At 40.0% G+C, this 20,332-nt stretch overlaps 2 protein-coding genes across 2 annotated transcripts in view; one reads left to right on the forward strand and one right to left on the reverse strand.

Moving 5' to 3' along the window:
• LOC132379726 (VPS10 domain-containing receptor SorCS1-like) overlaps positions 1-20,332 on the reverse strand; it is a 1,404,942-nt gene that overhangs the window by 285,648 nt on the left and 1,098,962 nt on the right. Inside the window, exon 5 of the mRNA XM_059948015.1 lies at positions 11,621-11,694. Within this exon, the coding sequence (XP_059803998.1) occupies positions 11,621-11,694 (74 nt within the window). The remainder of the gene's footprint in view (positions 1-11,620; positions 11,695-20,332) is intronic.
• Positions 12,634-20,332, forward strand: part of LOC132379725 (plectin-like) — a 30,580-nt gene continuing 22,881 nt past the window's right edge. Inside the window, exon 1 of the mRNA XM_059948014.1 lies at positions 12,634-12,764. The gene's annotated coding sequence lies outside the window, so the exon portion shown is untranslated. The remainder of the gene's footprint in view (positions 12,765-20,332) is intronic.

Consider the following 20,332-nt stretch of genomic DNA (forward strand, 5'->3'; position numbering starts at 1 on the left):
CTATAGTTTAATTGCAGGCCATTTGAAACATAAATAGATTGCATGGTTTCTAGTTGCTTGCTCTCTATTAACTGGCTAGCAGCAACATCCACAAAACAATTATCAAATTACATTTGCAGAAAGAAACTGAATGATAAACTCAAATATTATTCTCCCCCTCCCTCTCTCTCTCTCTCTCTCTCTCTCTCTCTCTCCCCCTCCCGATCCCATCCCCCCAACAGATTCTTCTTTCAAGGCTTCTTTAATTGACTTTATTACTAACATCCTTCAAATTTGTGAGGAGTAAAAACCATTACATCTCCGTACAAATGTGAAATCTGCAATTATGGAAATTTACAATAAATATTATGTACATTTTTAATGAAAATTATATATTTGCATGAAAATTCCCTCCCTTAGTTAAATATTATGTCTATCTTGGGGGATAGGACACTCACTAAGGGACAGAATGGATCTGTAAACTGCTCTGAGCCGCCTGATAAATCAGGGGATTGGAATGTTGAACAGTACAGCACAGAAGAAGGTCCTTTAACCCACAGTGTTTGCACAGAGCATGAGGCCAAATTTAACTAAATCTCTTCCTGCTCTACAGACCCATATCCTATTATGTCCTGCATTTGTAGTGTCTATGTAAGAGCCTCACCTATGCTACTATTATCAAAATCAGAATGGATCCCTTCAGTCAAACCCTCACTTCTATATCTGCTTCCACCACTATCTCTGGCACCTATTACTGTCTGTGTAAACAGCTTGTACTCCAGCATTTAATATTTCTATCCTGGGAAAAGGTAACTGACCATCTACTTTATCTATTCCTCTCATAACTTCTTGTCATGTGGGAGCATGGCTTATCCTGATTGTTGATTGTTGAAGGTTGCTTCCATCAAGATTGGTTCAATTAGAAACTCCTATTGGTCAGCTGTCTGGTGTCCAGTTTCCAGTGTCCCAGACACAAAATGGAAGAGGCTTCTTCTCTCTTTCTCTCTTCCTTTCTCTAAGGCAGGAGATGCACATTATCATTGGGAAGGTATGCTCTGAGCATGCTTTTAGCTAAGTGTATTTGTTGAATATTCAGCTTTGCAGTTTCTGGAACTTGGGGAACAAGTATGTTTGTAAATGAATGATTAATATACTTGTTTGTAGTTAGTATTTTCTGTCTCACTCACTGGACCCATCAACCTGATTCAACATTACATTTTGGTGCAGTGAGCAGGGTATGGCTACTTGAGCAGAAATGCATTTCATTAAAAGGTTTTTTAAAAGTAAGGACTCTCCATATGAGAGCTGCTGAGTCGCAGGTTGGAATTATGACACTGAGGACTTTGGAAGACTTGCTAACTTACTAATGTATTCTGCGATGCCAGGAGATTGATCAGACCAGTTAGATTTTGTGGAGTTGAAACTCGATATTCATTGTTTCCATATTTAAATTGCTGGGATTTCTCAGGAGAAAGGATAGCCAGAGGGATGTTTTCCAGCTGTTTGCAGCAATTGTATGACATCAGCATAAAACGCAAGCAAGATTGAGTTAGAGAACCTAAGTCAATGCTGTATCAGTCTGACAGAGTCACTGTTGATGGCTCAGACTCAGGCTGTGAAGTTAGAGGATCAGAATATGAGATAGCTTATTAACTACTGAAGATACAGCAATGAGACGCTGCACGCCCGACTTTGTTAACGCCTGAGCCATGATGAGGCAGGGCAATGATCATACTGTGGGGCTGGGGGTTGGGAATGTCTGGCTGAATGATGAAAATGAGGGAGAGAGAGTTTAATCCTCAAAATGATCACCTCTTTCCTGCGTATCTGAAACAATAGGGCGCAGGCCAGTGATTACATGTTCCCACACCCATGGTGGGGGGCATTGGCTCACAGATTCTTCCTCTCTGGAGGGGGATGGTGTAATGGGCCTCTTCAAGACAGCAGAGGTCAGGGATTTTTCTGCTAAGTAATTAACAAGTTTAGGGGAAAGGTACAGGCAAAAGCCTTGCAGAGTCTTTGGGATGAGGGGGTTACTAGTGTGAGCTTATCTAACATAGAGATGGGTGCTTTAAGGAGCCGATCATCCCAACATGCGATTAATAATGCCCTGAGAACACTGCTTGCTTCCCCTCAGCATAACGCATCACTATGGGATCAAGTCATGCCAACATTTAAAGTATCCTTCTCGAACAGAATAGAGGTTAAAACCCCAAAGGGAATGGAGCACAGCAGAGGGACAGTACTAAAGTTCTACTCCAGTCGGCCTGTATCACAGAATTACACCACAATAGTGGTAACCCACCAGAGGATGTTGAATTACTTTCTGGAATGATGGGATATGTGGTTATGGCAGCAGGTCCCCGATAGTGCTGTCTTTAATAACATCAGCTGTTGGTCACTCTATAAGTACAGAGATTCAATTATTACAAGGTTTGGAGTATGTAGAAGAGGGTGTGTGTAGCCAGGTATGGAAGTTGGATAAGCAGATATGGAATGAGGGTCCCGCCCTCGCCCTTTATGCAATGTGGAGGAAGTACTGCTTGGGGAAGTTGTGTCCTGTGGGGCGTGGCTTATTCTGATAGTCAAAAGTCACTTCCATCATGATTGGTTTGTTTAGAAACTGCAGCTGCTTTTCCCATTGGTTTGCTGTCTGGTGTCCAGTTTCAAATGTCCCAGGTATAAAACAGCACATGGAGGAGGCTTGTTCTCTCTGTCTCTCTTCCTTTGTTTAAGGTCAGTGGTCCACATAACAATTGGGAAAGTGTGCTCTGTTTGTTGAACATTCAGCTTTGTAGTTTCTGTAACGGGGAACATGTATGTTTGGTCAAATTTTTACTATTTGTGAATAAACAATTAACATATTTATTTGCAGTCAGTGTTTTTAGTCTCACTCACCAGACCCGTGAGCCTGATTCAACATTACACTTCTATCAGGACCCACTTCAGTCTCCTACACTCCCTAGAAAACAAACAAGTGTACCCAATCTTTTCTTACAGCTCATGCCCTCTAATCCAGGGAGCTTCCTGGTAAACCTTTTCAGTAGTGTCTCCAAAACTGCACAACCAGAATTGTACATATTATCACAGTACCATCGTTATGTGCTGTGTTGTATAACGTGGGTAATCATGTTCTTTTACTATAATTGTTCTTGAGAAATTTTTCAACAGATCTGATTTACTTTCTTCTGGGCAGTCTCTTTCCAAGATGGGTGACGCCAACAATTATCAATACTCTTCAGAGATTGTCCACCTGTGTCAGTGGTCGCATAACCAGGACTAGTGATCTGCACCAGCTGCAATACAACTATCCACACCTGCTCCCATGGCTTCACGTGACACTGAACGGGGAGTCAAGCAAGTGCTGCACCCTGCCCAAGGGTGACCTGTAGATTAGGAGAGGGAAGGTACGCCTTTGGTGGAGATGTACCTTCATCCTGCCATACTATTCCAAGTACAGCCCAACTAATATTTTATATAATTGCAATAGAACTTGTCTATGCCCTCCCTATTTACAGTGAGGAAGGCTTAATCTTGAACTCAACACTTGCTGCACTAAAAGCCAGGCCTAATTAATTACTGTAGCTTCATGACAGCTTTTACTGACTCATGGTTGTGGAACATCTGGATCTCTTTGAACATCAATACTTCCAAAAGTCTCATCAACACAAACTTTGATCCACTGTAGATAACAGTACTAATCTGAAATCCATATCTCATTTGTGGAAGCAAATGGAACGTTGTAAACCAAGCTAAATTATGTGTAATATTCTATATCCATTCAGTGCACCAAGAGATCCCAGATCCTTAGAGGAAAGCAGCTTAAAAACAACAGAGAGCTGCAGCCAGCTGGTTGACAGATTGATTTAATCTTTCTCTTTCTGATCGAGTGATTTAACTACTCCTGCATCAAAATAAAAGTATCTTTTGGCTGTGTTTAAGTTCTCTACAAGTGATGAGTACATTCATTGGGAGTCAATACCATGATAATCAAATCCTAGGCTTCAGAGGCAAAAGGCACAACTAAATTTGTGACCTTCTGCTTGTAAGGAAATTGCTGCTGACTTGCAAATTCAGAATGAAGGGACATACAAGATCTCTTTGTCTCAGAATCAGGTTCATTACCCCAGACATATGTCGTGAAATGTGTTGTTTTGCAGCAGCAGTAGAGTGCATTACTTTAAAAATATTATATTAAAACACTTTTTAAAAAAACTATATTAAACAATAGTGCAAAAAGAAAGTAACACAATGAGGTAGTGTTCACGGATTCACAGACTGTTCGAAAATGTGACTACGGATAGGAAGAAGCTGTACATTAAGACATTGAGTGTGTACCTTCAGACTCCTGTACCTTGTCCCAGATGGTGGTAATGAGATGAGGGCATGTTTAACTTATTATTATTTAATTATTTATGGTTTTATATTGCTATATTTCTTCACTATTCTTGGTTGGTGCAGCTGTAACAAAACCCAATTTCCCTCGGGATCAATAAAGTATGTCTGTCTGACTGTCTGTTCTAGATTGATTCCACCTTCTGAAGACACAGTGTTTTGAAAATTTCTTGGTGGTCAGGAAGCTAGTGTCCCTAACAGAACTGGCTGATTCTCCAGACCTTTGCAACTTTTCCAATACTGTGCTTTCGTGCCTCCATTCCAGACATTGATGCAGTCAGCCAGAATACTCTCCATCTTACATCAGAAGAAATTTGCTCAAGTCTTTGGTGACATATCGAATCTCCTCAAACTCGGGATGAAGTATAGCTGCTGGTGTGCCTTCTTCATGATTACGTTGGGCCCATGATAGGTCCTCAGCATGTGATTTGGAGGGGAACCTGCAGGTGGTGGTGCTGCTGTACCTGCTGTCCTTGTCCATCTTGGTGGTAGAGGTTAGAGCTTTGTGACTGTTGTTGAAGAGGTCTGGGTGACTAACTGCTGAGCATTTTATACATGGTACACAACGTAGCCACTGTGTGCTGCTGACGGAGGACATAACTGTTCAGGGTGACAACTGCTATTATATGTTTCCCTAGTACAATAAATTCAACTCTTGACTTCATAATCTACTTTGTTATGATCTCACACCTTACTGTCTACCTGTACTGCACGTTCTCTGTAGCTGCTCTACTTTATTCAACATTTTTATTGTTTTAGGTATGCCAGCACAATGCATAGTGCAATGACCTGATCTGTATGAACTGTACGCAAATGCTTTTCACTGTGTCTCAGCACATGTGACAAAATAAACCAATTCCAGTTCAAATTGATGGTGTGACACTCGTGCGAGCCACTTTGTCTGAGATGGTGCTAAGCATCTTGGGTGTTGTTGGTGCCGTATTCATGCGAGCAAGTGTAGAGTATTTTTTCATAATCCTGAATTGCTCCTTGAAGACAATAGAACCTAGGACTGATGTTCTACAATGTGGAAGACTTCAAAATGCCTTAATATGAAACAACTTGAATCAAAACTATTCTGCATTTCTGTGTAATTTGCAGATAAAAGTATGCCTAAATCTGTTCCATCTATGGAATATTCGTTAAATGCCTAAAGTGACATACAAGTTGTTGCAACCAAATCAAAATCATAATCAATAAGCATATACCAACAGAACAACTGTCAGCCAGCTATAACCCTTAACACACCTGCTGAAGAGTCCTGACCCAAGACGTGAATGTTGTGTAAGTTAAGAGCAACACACACAAAATGCTAGAGGACTCAGTAGGTCAGGAGCCATCAATAGAAATGAATAAACAGTTGGTGTTTCAGGCCAAGATCGTTCATCAGGACTAAGTTCGTCTTTGTTATACACTCAATCGCTACTTCATTAGGTAGACCTGTACACCAAATCAATAATGCTAATATCTAATCAGCAAATTATCTGGCAGCAATTCAATGTATAAACTATTCAGACATGGGCAAGAACTTCAGTTGTTCAGGCTAAACATCAGAATGGGGAAGAAATGTGATCTAAGTGACTTTGACTGTGGAATGATTGTTGGTGCCAGATGGGGTGGTTTGAGTATCTCAGAAACCGCTGATCTCCTGAGACTTTTATGCATTGCACTCACCTAGAGTTTACAGAGAATGGTGCAAAAAACAAAAAAAAATCCAGTGAGAGTCAATTCTGTGGATGAAAATGCCTTGTGAATGAAAGAGGTCAGGGGAGAATGGCCAGACTGGTTGAAGTTGACAGGAAGCAGGAAGGCGATTGTAAATCAAATAACAACACATCACAAGGTGGTGTGCAGAAGGCCATCTCTGAACATACAGCACATCAAACTCAGTTTCTTCTGTTTCCTCTATAATATTTCTTCCAGAAAAAGCACAGTAGTTAATTCACCTAGTTCCGCTATATTCTTATTCTAGTTCTGCTCATTCAGTTCTTGAACACCTACAACCATACTCCCACTAACATTTGTAATAATAGAATGCATTTGTTTAACAGTTCTACTGTGCCATACAGAACCTTTCACAATGAAACTGATTTATCCATCCTTGTGCTTAGTCATTCTTATCTTTTTTTTCTCGTAAAAGCTTTTATTATTTGCCTTTAATGCGAGCTGATATCTGAGTGCAGTGTTTACATCTACATGTCACTGATTAACAGAAAATGCCTTACAATGGTGAGAATAGCTTCAAAATTGTACATAATATAGGTAAAAATGCCCATTATGTCTTTAAAGAGAAAAATAACCTTTTTTTTCTCTCAGACTTTCTGCCTTTAAAGGTTAAATCCTACAGCGAGAGGTATTCTTGCTACTATAAATTTTCACTTCCTTCCTGAAGCTTGAAATTTTAAACTGCATCTGAAAAATGCACTTTCTGTTAACCAATATCATATAGGTGTGAACACTGCACTCAGCTATCAGCGAGTATTCAAGGTAAATAATAAGAGCTTTTAATTAGATAAAAGAAAGATACGAGTGACTAAGGCCACAAGGGTTGATAAGGAAGTCTCAGTGTGGAAAGTTATGTATGTATACACTGTACAACTGTTAAATAAATGAAAGAAACACAACTGTTTACCAATCCACTTCAGTAAGACTAATTTCCTCTGTGTTACCAAAAAAATACTTCAGTTACACTAAAGAGTGAATTTAGTTGTATTGAGATAATTTGAGGAAAGAAAAGCATTGAATACAAGAGTTGTGTTATATTGTTCCAGCTTTATAAAACACTGGCTAGGCCACACCTGATGTATTCTGATCACCGTACCTTGGGAAAGTTGTGACTGCATTGGAGAGGGCTGAGAGCAGATTCACTGGAATGTTGTCTGGTTTGGAGCATTTCATTTATAGGGAGAGACTGGATGAGGAGAGACAGTTGACCTGATAATGTATATAACATTATAAGGGGGCTAGATAGGTTAGCGAAGAGAATCCTTTATTCCCCACAAACAAGAGAAAATCTGCAGATGCTGGAAATTCAAGCAACACACACGAAATGCTGCAGGAACTCAACAGGCCAGGCAGCATCTATGGAAAAGAGTGCTTGAGCCCCGATCAAGGGTCTTGGCCCAAAACATCGACTGTTTACTCTTTTCCATAGATTCTGCCTGGTCTGCTGAGTTCCTTTAGCATTTTGTGTGGGATTCTTTATTCCTCCCTTGTGGGGTGTCTAAAACCAGAGGGCCGAGCTTTATGGTGAGATTAGATGGGATCTGAAAGGGATTTTTTTCCCTCTTGGAGAATGATTGGAGTCTGAAATGTGCTGCTTCAGGAGATAAATGTATTGTATCTGATATTACATGCCTACAATGGTGCTGCGTGTTACTTATTTTATTACACTAAGTGTAATATGTACTTATGTACTTATGCATTTGACAATAAACACAATTTTGACTTTGATGGCACAGATGTTGTCACAACATTAATAAACATCTGGTCAAGTAGATGGTGTGTTTACGAGAGCGTAAGGAAGACAAGTAGATGACAAAGCAAAATTATAGTCAGTGAAATTAGTTGAAATTTAACATGGGGCAAAATCGAGAAAAATGATGAATGCAGGCAGAATGTGTTATATTTGATGGCATGCAGTATATGGAATAAGGTAGATGATCTTGTAGCACAACTAGAGATTGGCAGGGATGAAGTTGTCGGCATCACTGAATCATGGCTGAAAGATGATCATAGTTACGAGGTTAACATCCAAGGATGCACATTATATCGAAAGGAAAAGCAGGTAGGCAGAGAAGGTCGAATGGTGCTGTTGGTTAAAGATCCTTAGAAAGTGGTGACATAGGATCATAATCCTTGTGGGTAGAGTTAAGAAACTGCAAGGGTAAAATAATCCTAATACAAGGGCCCAGAACAATAGCCAGGATGTGGGATACAAATTAAAAAGGGAGATAGAAAAATAGAAAAGACATGTAAATAGGGCAATGTCATGATAGTCATGGGGGATTTCAATAGGCAGGTACATTGGGAAAATTAGGTTTGTGCTGGATTCCAAGAGAGAGAGATGGCTTTTTAGAGCAAAAGATTACTTTTTTGAGTCCTCTAGGGGAAAAGCAATTCTAGGTTAGGTGTTGTGTAATCAACCAGATTTGATAACAGAGCTTAAGGCAAAGGAACCATGAGGAGAAATGATCATAATATAATAGAATTTAGCCTGTAGCTTGAGAGGGAGCAACTAAAGTCAAATCTATCAATATTACAGTGGAGTAAAGGAAATTACAAAATCATGGGAGAGGAGCTTGTTAAAGTTCATAGAAAAGCAGGGATGATGGTAAAAAAGCAATGGCAGGAGTTTCTAGGAGCAATTCAGAAGGTACAGGATTGATACACCCCAAAGATGAAGAAATATTCTCAAGGGAGGATGGGGCAACTGTACCTGACAAGGGAAGTCAAAGGCAACATAAAAGCAAAAGAGAGGATATATAATATAGCAAGAATTAGTAAGAAGTTAGAGGATTGGTTAGCTTTAAAAATCAACAAGAGAACAACTAAAAAGCCTAAATGAAAGAAAAGTTGAACTATGAAGGTAAGCTAGCTAAAAATATCAAAAAAGGATATCAAAAGGTTCTTCAGATATATAAATAGTAAAAGAGAAGCCAGAGTGGATATTGACCTATTGGCAAATGATACTGGACAGGTAGTAATGAAGGACAAGGAAATGGTAGATGAACATATTAAGTATTTTGCATCAGTTTTCACTGTGGAAGGCACTAACAGCATGCCATTAGCTTGTAACGGTGTCAGGGGCAGAAGTGAGTGAAGTTGCTATTACTAAGGAGGAGGAGTTTGGAAAGCTAGAAGGTCTGAAGGTAGATAAATCAACTGGATCAGATGGACTACATGCCAGAGTTATGAAAGAGGTGGCTGAAATGGTCATGGAGGCATTAGTAATGATCTTCTAAGAATCACTAGATTTTTGAATGGTTCTGGAAGACCGGAAAATTGCAAATGTTACTTCTTTCTTTAAAAAGGGAGGGAGGCAGAAGAAAGGAAATTATAGACCGATTAGCCTGGCCTCAGTGGTTTAGAAGATATTGGAGTTGATTATTAAGGATGTGGTTTTGGGGTGTTTGGAGGCACATGATAAAGTAGGATGTAGTCAGCATGGTTTCCTTAATGGAAAATCTTGCCTGATTAATCTGTTGGAATTCTTTGAAGAAATAATTGGCAATATTGACAAAGGAGAGTTGGTGAATGTTGTTTATGATGTTATTTACTTGGATTTTCAGAAGGTCTTTGACAAGGTGCCATACAGGAGGTTACTTAAGAATATATGAGCCCGCAATATTACAGGAAAGATATTAGCATCAATAGAAGATTGGCTGATTAGAAAGAGGCGAAGAGTGTAAACAAATGGGGCCTTTCTGGAAGGTGGCCAGCGTCTGTTGGTGTTCCACAGGGGTCGGTCTTGATAACACTTGGTTTTGCATTACGTGTCGATGATTCAGATGATGGAATTGATGGCTTTGAGATCAGGTTTGCAGATGATACAAAGATAGGTGGGGGCAGGTAGGGTTCAGGAAACAGGAAGACTGTGGAAGGACTTCAGCAGATTAGGATAATGGGCGCAAAAGAAGAACATGGAATATAGCATAGGGAAATGCATGGTCATGCACTTTGGAAGAAGAAATAAAGGCATAGACTGTTTTCTAGATGGGGAGAAAATTCAAAAATCAGAGCTGCAAAGGGATTTGGGAATCCTTGTGTGGGATTCCATAAAGGTTGCAGGTTGAGTCGGCATTAAGGAAGGCAAATGCAATGTTAGCATTCATTTTGAGTGGACTAGAATATAAAACCAAGAAAGTAGTGCAGAGGCTTTATGAGTCATTGATAAGACCACAATCGGAGTATTGAGAAAGGTTTTGAACCCTTGTCTGAAAAAAGATGCTGCCATTGAAGAGAGTTCAGAGGAGCTTCGCGAGAATTATTCCAGAAATGAATGGGTTAATGTCTGAGGAATATTTGATGGCTTGGGCCTATACTCACTATAGTTTAGAAGAATGAGGAGGGATCTCATTGATATATATCTAGATAGAATGGATGTGGAGAGGATGTTTCCTATAGTGGGGGAGTCTGGACCAGAGGGCACAGCATCAGAATAGAAGGATGTATATTTAGAACAGAGGTGAGAAGGAATTTCTTTAGCCAGAGGATAGAGAATCTGTGGAATTCATTGCCTAGGATGGCAGTGGAGGCCAAGTCACTGAATATACTTAAGGTGGTGTTGATAGGTTCTTTACTAGTAAGGGTGTCAAAGGGAAGAAGGCAAGAGAATGGGGTTGACAGGGATAATAAATCAGCCATGATGGAAGGGTAGAGTAGACTCGATGGTTATTCTGCTCCTATATCTACAGTCTTATGAATTACCAAGGCATAGAAGGCTACACACCTCATGCAGGTAAATGAGAAGAATGTAGAGAACTGAAATGATAGTATGGATGTATTGGGCCAAAAGGCCTGTTTCTGTTGTATATGACTATATGACTCCAAAAAGATAACAAAATCTAACCTGGACCAGGTTAGTCATTTTCCCTGTTTAACAAAGCCACCCTTCACTGGACACCCCCCCCCACCCCCTCACAGTAGCCATTAATCAACCATTCTAACCTTACAATAAGACTTCACGACGGAAACGTTCATTGATTCTATTGTGTTTCTTTGTTCTACCATAAATGCCCACAAGCAAATGAATCTCAGAGTATTATAGTGTGACAAATATATAATTTGATAATACAATTACTCTGAACTTTGAACCTTGCATTACTCCCGACAGCATGCAAAACAAGTTATTGACACAATCCATATAAAAGCCACTAATGAGGGGAAGAAAGAAAATATGCAACAAAAGGCTATTGGTTATCTATGACAAATCACATGCTGCAGTTGAGAAACTTTGTTAGGATTTTCCTTCGCTATTAGATACTGAGATCACATCCACAATATGCTGCCTTCTAATAGACAAAGTGTTGCTTAATAAAGAGTAAACTTTATGATCACGAGAAGGGATCAGACATTTTGAGATATTTAATTTGGCTGTATGCCAAGCATAGATTTCATGAGCGAAAAAGTCTGTTCCTGTGTTGTCCTTTTCAATGTCTGTGTTCGATCACAGACTATCTCAGTTTTGCATTTGCCCTCAGATAGGACAGTGAGCTCCAGGCTGGGGTTCAGTGAGTATACATACCAGTAGAAGCGGTTTGGAGTGACTCTCTCATGGACCAGCTGCCACCTCCGTCCAAAGTCATTGGAACTGTACAACTGCAAGGCAAAAGGGGGCAAACATTAGAGAAAACAGGGGTGCAACATGTCCAACTTACTTGAGTTCTATTGTCCCTCTTCACCTCCTCCAGGACCACCTTTTGCTTCTTTCCTTGAGCCATCCCCATCTTCCTTCACTTTCCACTACCATCGAATTATCATCCAGTTTCTTCTGCCCTCCATCCTCTTGCAAATGTTCCCTTCTCCCTTCCTCTCTGCACCTTTATATGAGCCTCTTCTCTATTTTTCTCAAAAATGTAGGGCACTCACTGATATTTGCCCTTTTGTATTTGCAGTTTGACTGCCAAAGTCAGTTTGTATCTGCAGTCTTCTGCACGAGCTGTTTGTCCATCCATTTGGCTGTGGTCTTTCACTGATTCTATTGTGTTTCTTGGATTTATTATGTATTCCTTCAGGAAAACGAATCTCAGGGTTGTATATGGTGATATGTTGATAATAAATTTACTTTGAACTTTGCACAGATGACTCTGACCTGCTAACCATTGAGAAAAGATCCTTATTAAAAATTAGTTGCATGGATGCATACCCTTTTAACGATTAATTTGATTTTATTACAACTATCATGTCATGCTCCGTCTAAATTGACTCAGCTGTGGAAACTGCATGACATCTGACAACCTTATCCATAGAGCTGTAGTCTAAGTCAGTGCTGTCCAGACTTGTGTACCATGGTGCTATGGTAATGCTGTGGTTATATTCTCTGTGGGCATAAAATGGTTCAAATGTTCATTAACAGAGCTAGCTTCATGCTGTTTCTATTATTAACTATGCCTGTGGTTATTATTGAGGTTACTGTACTCATAAAATGTTTGACACTGAATTCTACAGCTGTCCACTATGTTCATGCACTGTAGCATTTAATCTTCTGTGCTTTAACACATCCCACTGGGCTCATCAATTTTCATCTTGTTGTCTGCAGTAGAATCCAGGAAGAAGCACCAACATCCCAGCACAGAACTAATAGACTTTTCTACATTGTAAAGCTACGTTCAGAATGCAAATGTGGTGATCGTCTTCGCTAGTCGGGCATTGAGTTCAAGAGCCTCAAGGTAATGTTGTAGCTCCATAAAACTCTAGTTGGACTACATTTGGAGTATTGTGTTCTGTTCTGGTCCCCGCATCACAAGAAGGATGTGGAAGCTTTCGACAGAGTACAGAGGACACTTACCAGGATACTGCCTTGAATAGAAAGCTTGGCCTATGAGGAAAGCTCGAGAGAATTAAGCCTTTTTTCTTTACAGCGAACAAAGATGAGAGGTGACTTGATAGAGGTGTATAGTAGACAATAAGAAGCATAGATAGAGTGGATAGCCAGCACCTTTTCCCAAGAAATGGCTATTACACGAGGGCATAATTTTAAAGTGAATGGAAGATAGTATTGGGGGGGGGGGGGCGCTGACTTCAGAGATAGGCTTTTTACACAGGTGGGTGATGCCAGCAGTGGTGACTCTTAAATAGGTATATGAATGAAATGAAATGTGGGAAGAAATTTTTACATTAATCTTGGTGTAGTTAAGAGTCGGCATAACATTGTGGGTCCGACTTTGCTGTAATGTTCTATGTTTTATGTTGTATAACTCTATGAATTGTGCTCTCTTTTCAATTTTTATTCCACATTTACATTGATAATGCTTACTTTTTTGTGTGGTTTTCTTTTCTCGTCACTATCTTGCAACGATATGTATAATTTATGTGTTGAGTTGTCTGAACCTGCTGCAGGCTAGCTTTTCATTGGACCTGTGCCTCACTGTACTTGTGTACAAGACAATAACATTGTCCTGACGAAGGGTCTTGGCCCGAAACGTCAACTGTACTTCTTCCTTTAGATGCTGCCTGGCCTGCTGCGTTCCATCAGCATTTTGTGTGTGTTGTTTGAATTTCCAGCGTCTGCAGATTTCCTTGTGTTTGCGAGACAATAACATTATCTTGATGAGTTGAAGGGAGAGGGAAAGCATTTGCATGACGATCAATACTTTAGGTAACCATATGATGTAAGACATAGACCATAAAACATCCGAGCAGAATTTGGCCATTTGGCCCATTAAGTCTGTTCCAGTATTCAATCATAGCTACACACACAAAATGCTGGAGGAACTCAGCAAGCCAGGCAGCATCTATGGAAAAAAGTACAGTCAATGTTTCAAGCTGAAATCCTTTGGCAAGAGTGAAAAAAAGATAAACTGAGGATTAGATTTAAAGTGTGGGGGGAGGGGAGAGAGAAACACCAGATGATGGACGAAACCTGGTCTGCATAGATGCTCGGATTCCCAACCCCTGCAGATTTTCTCTTGTTAATGGTTCAATCATAGCTGTTTCCCGCCTTTTGCCCTTAATCCTGAACCCTTTTACCAATGAAGAGCCTATCCATCTCTTCCTGTACAATCTTCTGTGGCAGCGACTGCTTGAATAAATTCCTTCTCTTCTGAGTTTTAAAGGGATGTCTGAGCTGTACCCCTGGATCCTAGACTCCCCCACCAATGGAAATATCCTCTCCACATCCACTCTGTCCAGGCCCTTCAGTATCTGGTAGAATTCTGTGAGATTCCCCACTTCCAAATGACAAAGGAAGATTGATGTAGGGGCCTTTACCAGAGTGGGATTGAACTCACTCACCCAGGGAAGGAAAGAGATGAAAACTTCAGCCAGAGTGCCAACTCCTAGATTGGCACATTGGTAGGGGCAGTTAGAGAGTTAACAAAGGAGGCAAATAGGATTTAAGGGGAGACTCCACCCTCAGTTCTATTTGGGCATCAGCTTTGCCTCAGTGTTATCATTCAGTGCAGGGAAAACAGACTCAGGCTGTCCAGTCTCTCCGTAGAACTGAAGCTCTGAAAGTTCAGTCGACCCTCCTGAACTCTCACCAATTTAATCACATCCTTCTCATAGCATGAAAATAAAAGATAGGATATAAGATCTGATATGAGGCCAAATGATTAGTAGCATGAAGATATGCTTAACCACATGGGTGGTTTTTCACTTTGGGTGCCGCTTGGAAAGTCTGATAAACGTAATTTTTTCAGCTGGATGTTAAGTTTGTGTAAAAATTAGTTATTTCTCCAGGCTAGTGTTGGTTTAGAAAGTCACCTTGAACATGAGACAAACATTTGTTTGGCAGAGACTGCAAACTGTGGCCAATGTCCAGAAATCCAGAAGACACAGAGCCTCTTGGGATTAACAAGTGGCTTTGATGTCTGCCCATTTTAGAAGCGCGGCTTTTTAAGAGTCAGTGCAAACACCAATATTAGTTAATGAAGATGGAAAAACTTCTAGAAATATCAGACAGCCTGGGAACGTGGGACAGCTGAGTCAGATTACTCTTGAAAGGGGATTTGAGCATTCTGTGCAAACATGAGAGGGTTCTGTGTGTTTTATCTGCTGCTTTTTGCAGAGGTTCCAGAATTATTTAATGAGACTGTTTGTTACTTCCCTGGAAAAATTGGATCTTGATTTTCCATTTGAGAATGAACTACAATAGCTAAATGCTCCCCCAAAAGCCTTCAAAGCACACAGCCAAATTGATATCAAACAACACATCCAATTCAAATTGCTTACAGAAAACAGTAATCCTATTAGGAACTCAACTACCTTGGAACATAACATTGGTCCTAAAATCTATGGAGGTTGGAAAACAGCTTTAAGAAACTTTCAAATGCTTCAAGGTTTCTAAAAGTTAACATTTGAGAACCCAGGCTTCTAAATAATCTATTCTGGGCCTCCAGTCCAAGATCTTGGATGATATTTAACTGCAGCCTTGAAGGAATGCCGTGGTATCAGAAGTGCCAGCTTTTACGATTATTTATCTGAAGCTCTGTCTAATCCTTGTGTGGAGGTAAAATCAGAATCAGAACCAAGTTCAATATCACCGGCTTCTGCCGTGAACTTTTTAACTTTGTGGCAGCAGTACAATGCAATACATGGTAACAGAGAGAGAGAAAAAACTGTGAATACAGTAACACGAGTGAATCTGCACATACTGGAAATAAATAAAAACACAAAATGCTGGCAGAACTCAGCAGGCCAGACAGCATCTATGGGAGGAGGTAGTGACGACGTTTCGGGCCGAAACCCTTCATCAGAAGCTTCATCAGTGCTTTAGTGCTTCTAACCCCAAAAAAAAAGATTCTGAACATCTACCTTCATCATGTTTCTCATATGTTTTTTAACCTTCTATCAAGTCTGATTATAAACAAGAGAAAATCTGCAGATGCTGGAAATTTTGTGTTATCAAGTCTAATCATGTCCACTTTCCAGCTGAAGGTCCTTAATTCTGCTGTTTATGGCTCATCAACTCATCCTGGTACTTGATGAAGGTGACAAAGGATTTTTCCCTTACTACCTCTTTGAGCTGCGTTTCACACCTTTGCTACCTAAGAATTATGGAAGATTTTCTTAACTGTTGACTGTAACTCTCTATAATTACTTTATATCTATGGCCCCTTGCTTTATTTACAAGGACTTAGGCCTTGTCATTCTCATCTAAGCTCCCCATTATTCTATCTCCCCTTGGACTTCTTTGGTCCACCAGTCTAGTGGTGTCTAGATACACCCTCTGTTTCTTAATCCACCTATAAATACACCCTCCATATGGTGTGGTGACCAGAATTGCACACAGTATTCTAGCAAAAAAATACTTGAGGAATTTAACGGGTCAGGGGAGATAGTCAGTGATAGGTAGATCCAGATGAAGAGGGGTGTCAGGTAAATGGAGGAAGAAAGAGTGGAAATAACAAGATAGGCTGGGAGGTGACAAAGGGCTGCAGATGATGGAATCTGATGGAAGAGGAAGTTGGAATATGGACACATGATGGAGGTGGGGGAGAGGAGATGGAAATAATGGAGGGCGGGGATCTAGGAGAAGATGATGGGCAGATGGGATGGATGGGGAGGGGAAAGAATCAATGTGACAGGTAGCTGAGGGAGGTGGGGCTATGGGACATGTAGGAGAAACTGGTTAGTCAGGAGGAGAAAATAAAGGGACCCGGGGGAAGCTAGTTATTCTAGCAGACATCAAACTGAAGGTTTATAATATTTTAGTACAATCTCTCTCTCTGCTTGTGTTCTATATCTCAGCCAATAAAAGCAAATTCTATAAAGCTAAACCTCTCTAAGAAATAGAGCCAAGAGTAGGCTCCTTGAACTAACTCTGTTATTCCTTTACATAAACTCTATATTCCCACTCAGTCTCTGATCAACAACACGTGATATTAAAATCGCTTGCTTAGATCTGAACGTAGCCAGCACATGTGGCCACTGAAGGACAGAAATGCAAGGCTTCTCAAATCTCTGAGTTCCTGAAAGGCTGACCCCTTTTCTAGAAAATGTGTCTCCTTTGTTCTGGATTCTCCAGTCAAGGGAAACACATGTCAGCATCAGCCCAAGCTACAATGCTGGTCAATAATAGCCATGACTAAGATGGATCATAGATATACACGGCACACTGTATTCATTTTGTTAAATGCAGAATACCAATAAAGTATCACTTAATTAATGATCAATGGGCAGCACACTAGCCTAGTGATTAGTTTAATATTATTACAGTGGCAGCGAGCAGTAATCAATTCCCGTTGCTGTCTGTAAGGAGCTTGTGTGCCTTCCCCATGACAGTGTGTGTTTCCTGTGGGTACTCTGGTTTTCTCCTACAGTCTTAAGGACGTACAGGTTAGGGTTAATGAATTGTGGGCATGCTATGTTGGTGCCAGAAGCATTGTGAAAATCCAGATTGTATTAGTCATTGACGCAAACGATGCATTTCTCTGTTTATGTCAACATTTTGATGTGACAAGTAAAACAGGAGCATCAGGACTCACACCATCAGGTTCATGAACAGTTACCACCTCTTAACCATCAGGCTCCTGAACCACAGGGAATAACTTCACTCATCCAGTCACTGAAATGTGCACACAACCAATGGACTCATTTTCAACAATCTCATGTTCCTGGTTTGTTGTCTTTTGCACACTGGTTGAGTGCCCAAGTTGGTGCAGTCCTTCATTGGTTCTGTTATGGATTGATTGAGCAGGGCCACAAGGAAATGAATCTCGGCTTTGTAACTGGTGACTTTGATAATAAATTTACTTTGTACTTCAAATTCTAATCTTTATCTCTTGTAATCTGACCAGAGGGAGTTGTGATGGAGTAGGAGAAATGGAGACTAGGGAAATATAACCAAAACCTCCTGTATCAATAGAACGTAATCCCAATGGACAGAAACATCAACAAGTGACATCAGCATTCAGCAAGTACCCCATAAAGATTTCTGTCATATGTAATTGTTGAGATCAGCATCTAATTGGCATCACTTTTGCACTTAGAGGCCCAAAGCTGACAGGGCATAACAAAGTCTCTCCAAGAAAAAACCCAAGAGGCTGTATAAAACATGCATGGTTGCATACCAAACGAATAACGTATCCATCAGGTCAGGAATGTTATGGTTGGCTAATTGAAATTGATGGAGCAAAGTAGAATTTTCTTATTTCAGGCATTTCGCACAACTTGCAGCAAAATTTATTTGAGACAGACCATCAGGGAATATAGAAAATAAAGTCAAATTCCTGCTAGGAATAAATAAAAATGTTTCCGTGCTATCCAAGACATTTTCCAAACTCACCATAATGTAAGAAATAGAATGTTTTAGGGTGGAAAAGCATCTACTGAGATCACCTTAACCATGGTTTAGGACACTTATTTCAAAAGATGTTTTGTTGAAAATCATTTGATGAATAAATTTATAGGAAAATTACAACAAATTTCCAGGGACTTGCACGCAAGATAATAGCACTCCTTGTAGTACACAGGTTGTTCCAGAAAAGGATAGAATATCTAATCTTTTTAGTGCTCACACCATCTTTTTCCAATTCACTTCTGCTCATTCCACACTCCTTCACGTATCTACTCCCAACTAAATGCAAGAAAGCTTTTTCCACTGAGGTTGTGTGGGAGTTTACCCAGAGGTCATGGGTTAAGGGTGAAAGGTGAAAAGCTTAAGGGGATCATGAGGGGAGAAGTCTTCACTCAGAAGATCATGAGATGTGGAATGAGCTGCCAATACAAGTGGTGCATGCGAGGTCATTTTCAATGTTTACAGGTTTGGATAGGTATGTGGATGGTAGAGGTATGGGGGCTTTGGTTCCAGTGCAGATCGATGGGAGTAGGCAGTTTAAATGGTTTGGCATGAACGAGATGAGTCGAAGGGCCTGTTTCTGTGATGTACTTTTCTATGACATTATTTCATTAAAGCATAAGAAACAAAATTGAGAGTGTATTGCTGATACATTGTCTGCATTTGCATTTGCTTCAGGAAAGCATCCTTAATACAGGAAGTTGTATTTCTATGAACAATAATTAATGCATTTCAATATGTGACCCTTCACACACTGGTCACACTCTTTTCTCCACACTTCCATAGGACAGGTGATTGAAAAGTTTGAAAACTTGCGCCAGCAGTTTCAAAGGCAGCTTCTATCCAATTGTTACAATACTTCTGAAAGATCACAATAAACTCAGCCTATCTTGTCACTGTTCTTGCCCTTTATTTGCCTACCTAGACTGCCATTTCTCTGTAACTGCAACACTATAGTCAGCTTTCTGGAGTAACACACACAAAAGCCAAGAAGAACTCATCAGGTCCGGTGGAGAGAAATGAACAGTTGAAGTTTCAGGTTAAGACTCTTCATTACAATGGAAGTTCCTTGAAACTGTGCCTCCATTCTGAATTCTGTTATTGTTTTCTGTTTTGTACCACCTCAGTATACATAGATTTGGAACAATCTGTCTGGATTTTCATCGTGCATGTAACAATAAAAAAGCAATTACCGATTATGAATTATTCCTCATAAAAATACTACTTCCTGCATTAAGGACTAAGATCCAGGAGGGACTCGGAGTGATTGTTTTCTGTAGGTTCATTAAAATAAATCTTAATCCATCCAATTCAGAAAACCTAGCACAAAATTAACTCTCAGGTAAGGTTATCGGCTTGAGACAGTCACTTGTTTCCCTCCCCATGGATCCTGCCTGAATGTTTCCAACATCGGTTGTTTTTTATGGCTAATCTAGTGCACTCAGTGCAATCCTCTTCTTGTGGTGACAATTCAAAAGAATTATATTAATAATGCATCAGAAGTATTGAAATACTCAAATGTTTCAAATGTATAATTGTCAGAAGGCTATGAAATTGAACATTGGTGCTATAAAAAGCCACTTTTCATTGAGAACAAACAGATGCCTCACAGCTACACTGAGATGCATGTCTAAAGCAAGACACTTAAATATGGGGAGTTGAACTATTATGATTAAAACTGACACAGATTACAGTACAAAATCCATTAACACAAAGAAATCACTCTTTCACTGGTACCAAATTATACAGTACAAACACACAATCTATGTACAAGCACAATCACTCTAAGCTGTTTATGGCTCTAAGTTTGTTCTAGTTTGTGAGAAATCTGCAATCAGAAAGATGGCTCAAAAGATTGATGCATGCATATGTATCTCTCTGCAAAACATTTATAGAGAGATCTTACATACATAGTCTTTTGCAATGGTCCATGATTCAAGACTTCTGAATCAAGCCTTTCTGATATAACTGGCTCTCCACGGTATGATAGGATAGTGG

Source organism: Hypanus sabinus, chromosome 22 (genome assembly GCF_030144855.1).
Source record: "Hypanus sabinus isolate sHypSab1 chromosome 22, sHypSab1.hap1, whole genome shotgun sequence".
Taxonomy (NCBI): domain Eukaryota; kingdom Metazoa; phylum Chordata; class Chondrichthyes; order Myliobatiformes; family Dasyatidae; genus Hypanus; species Hypanus sabinus.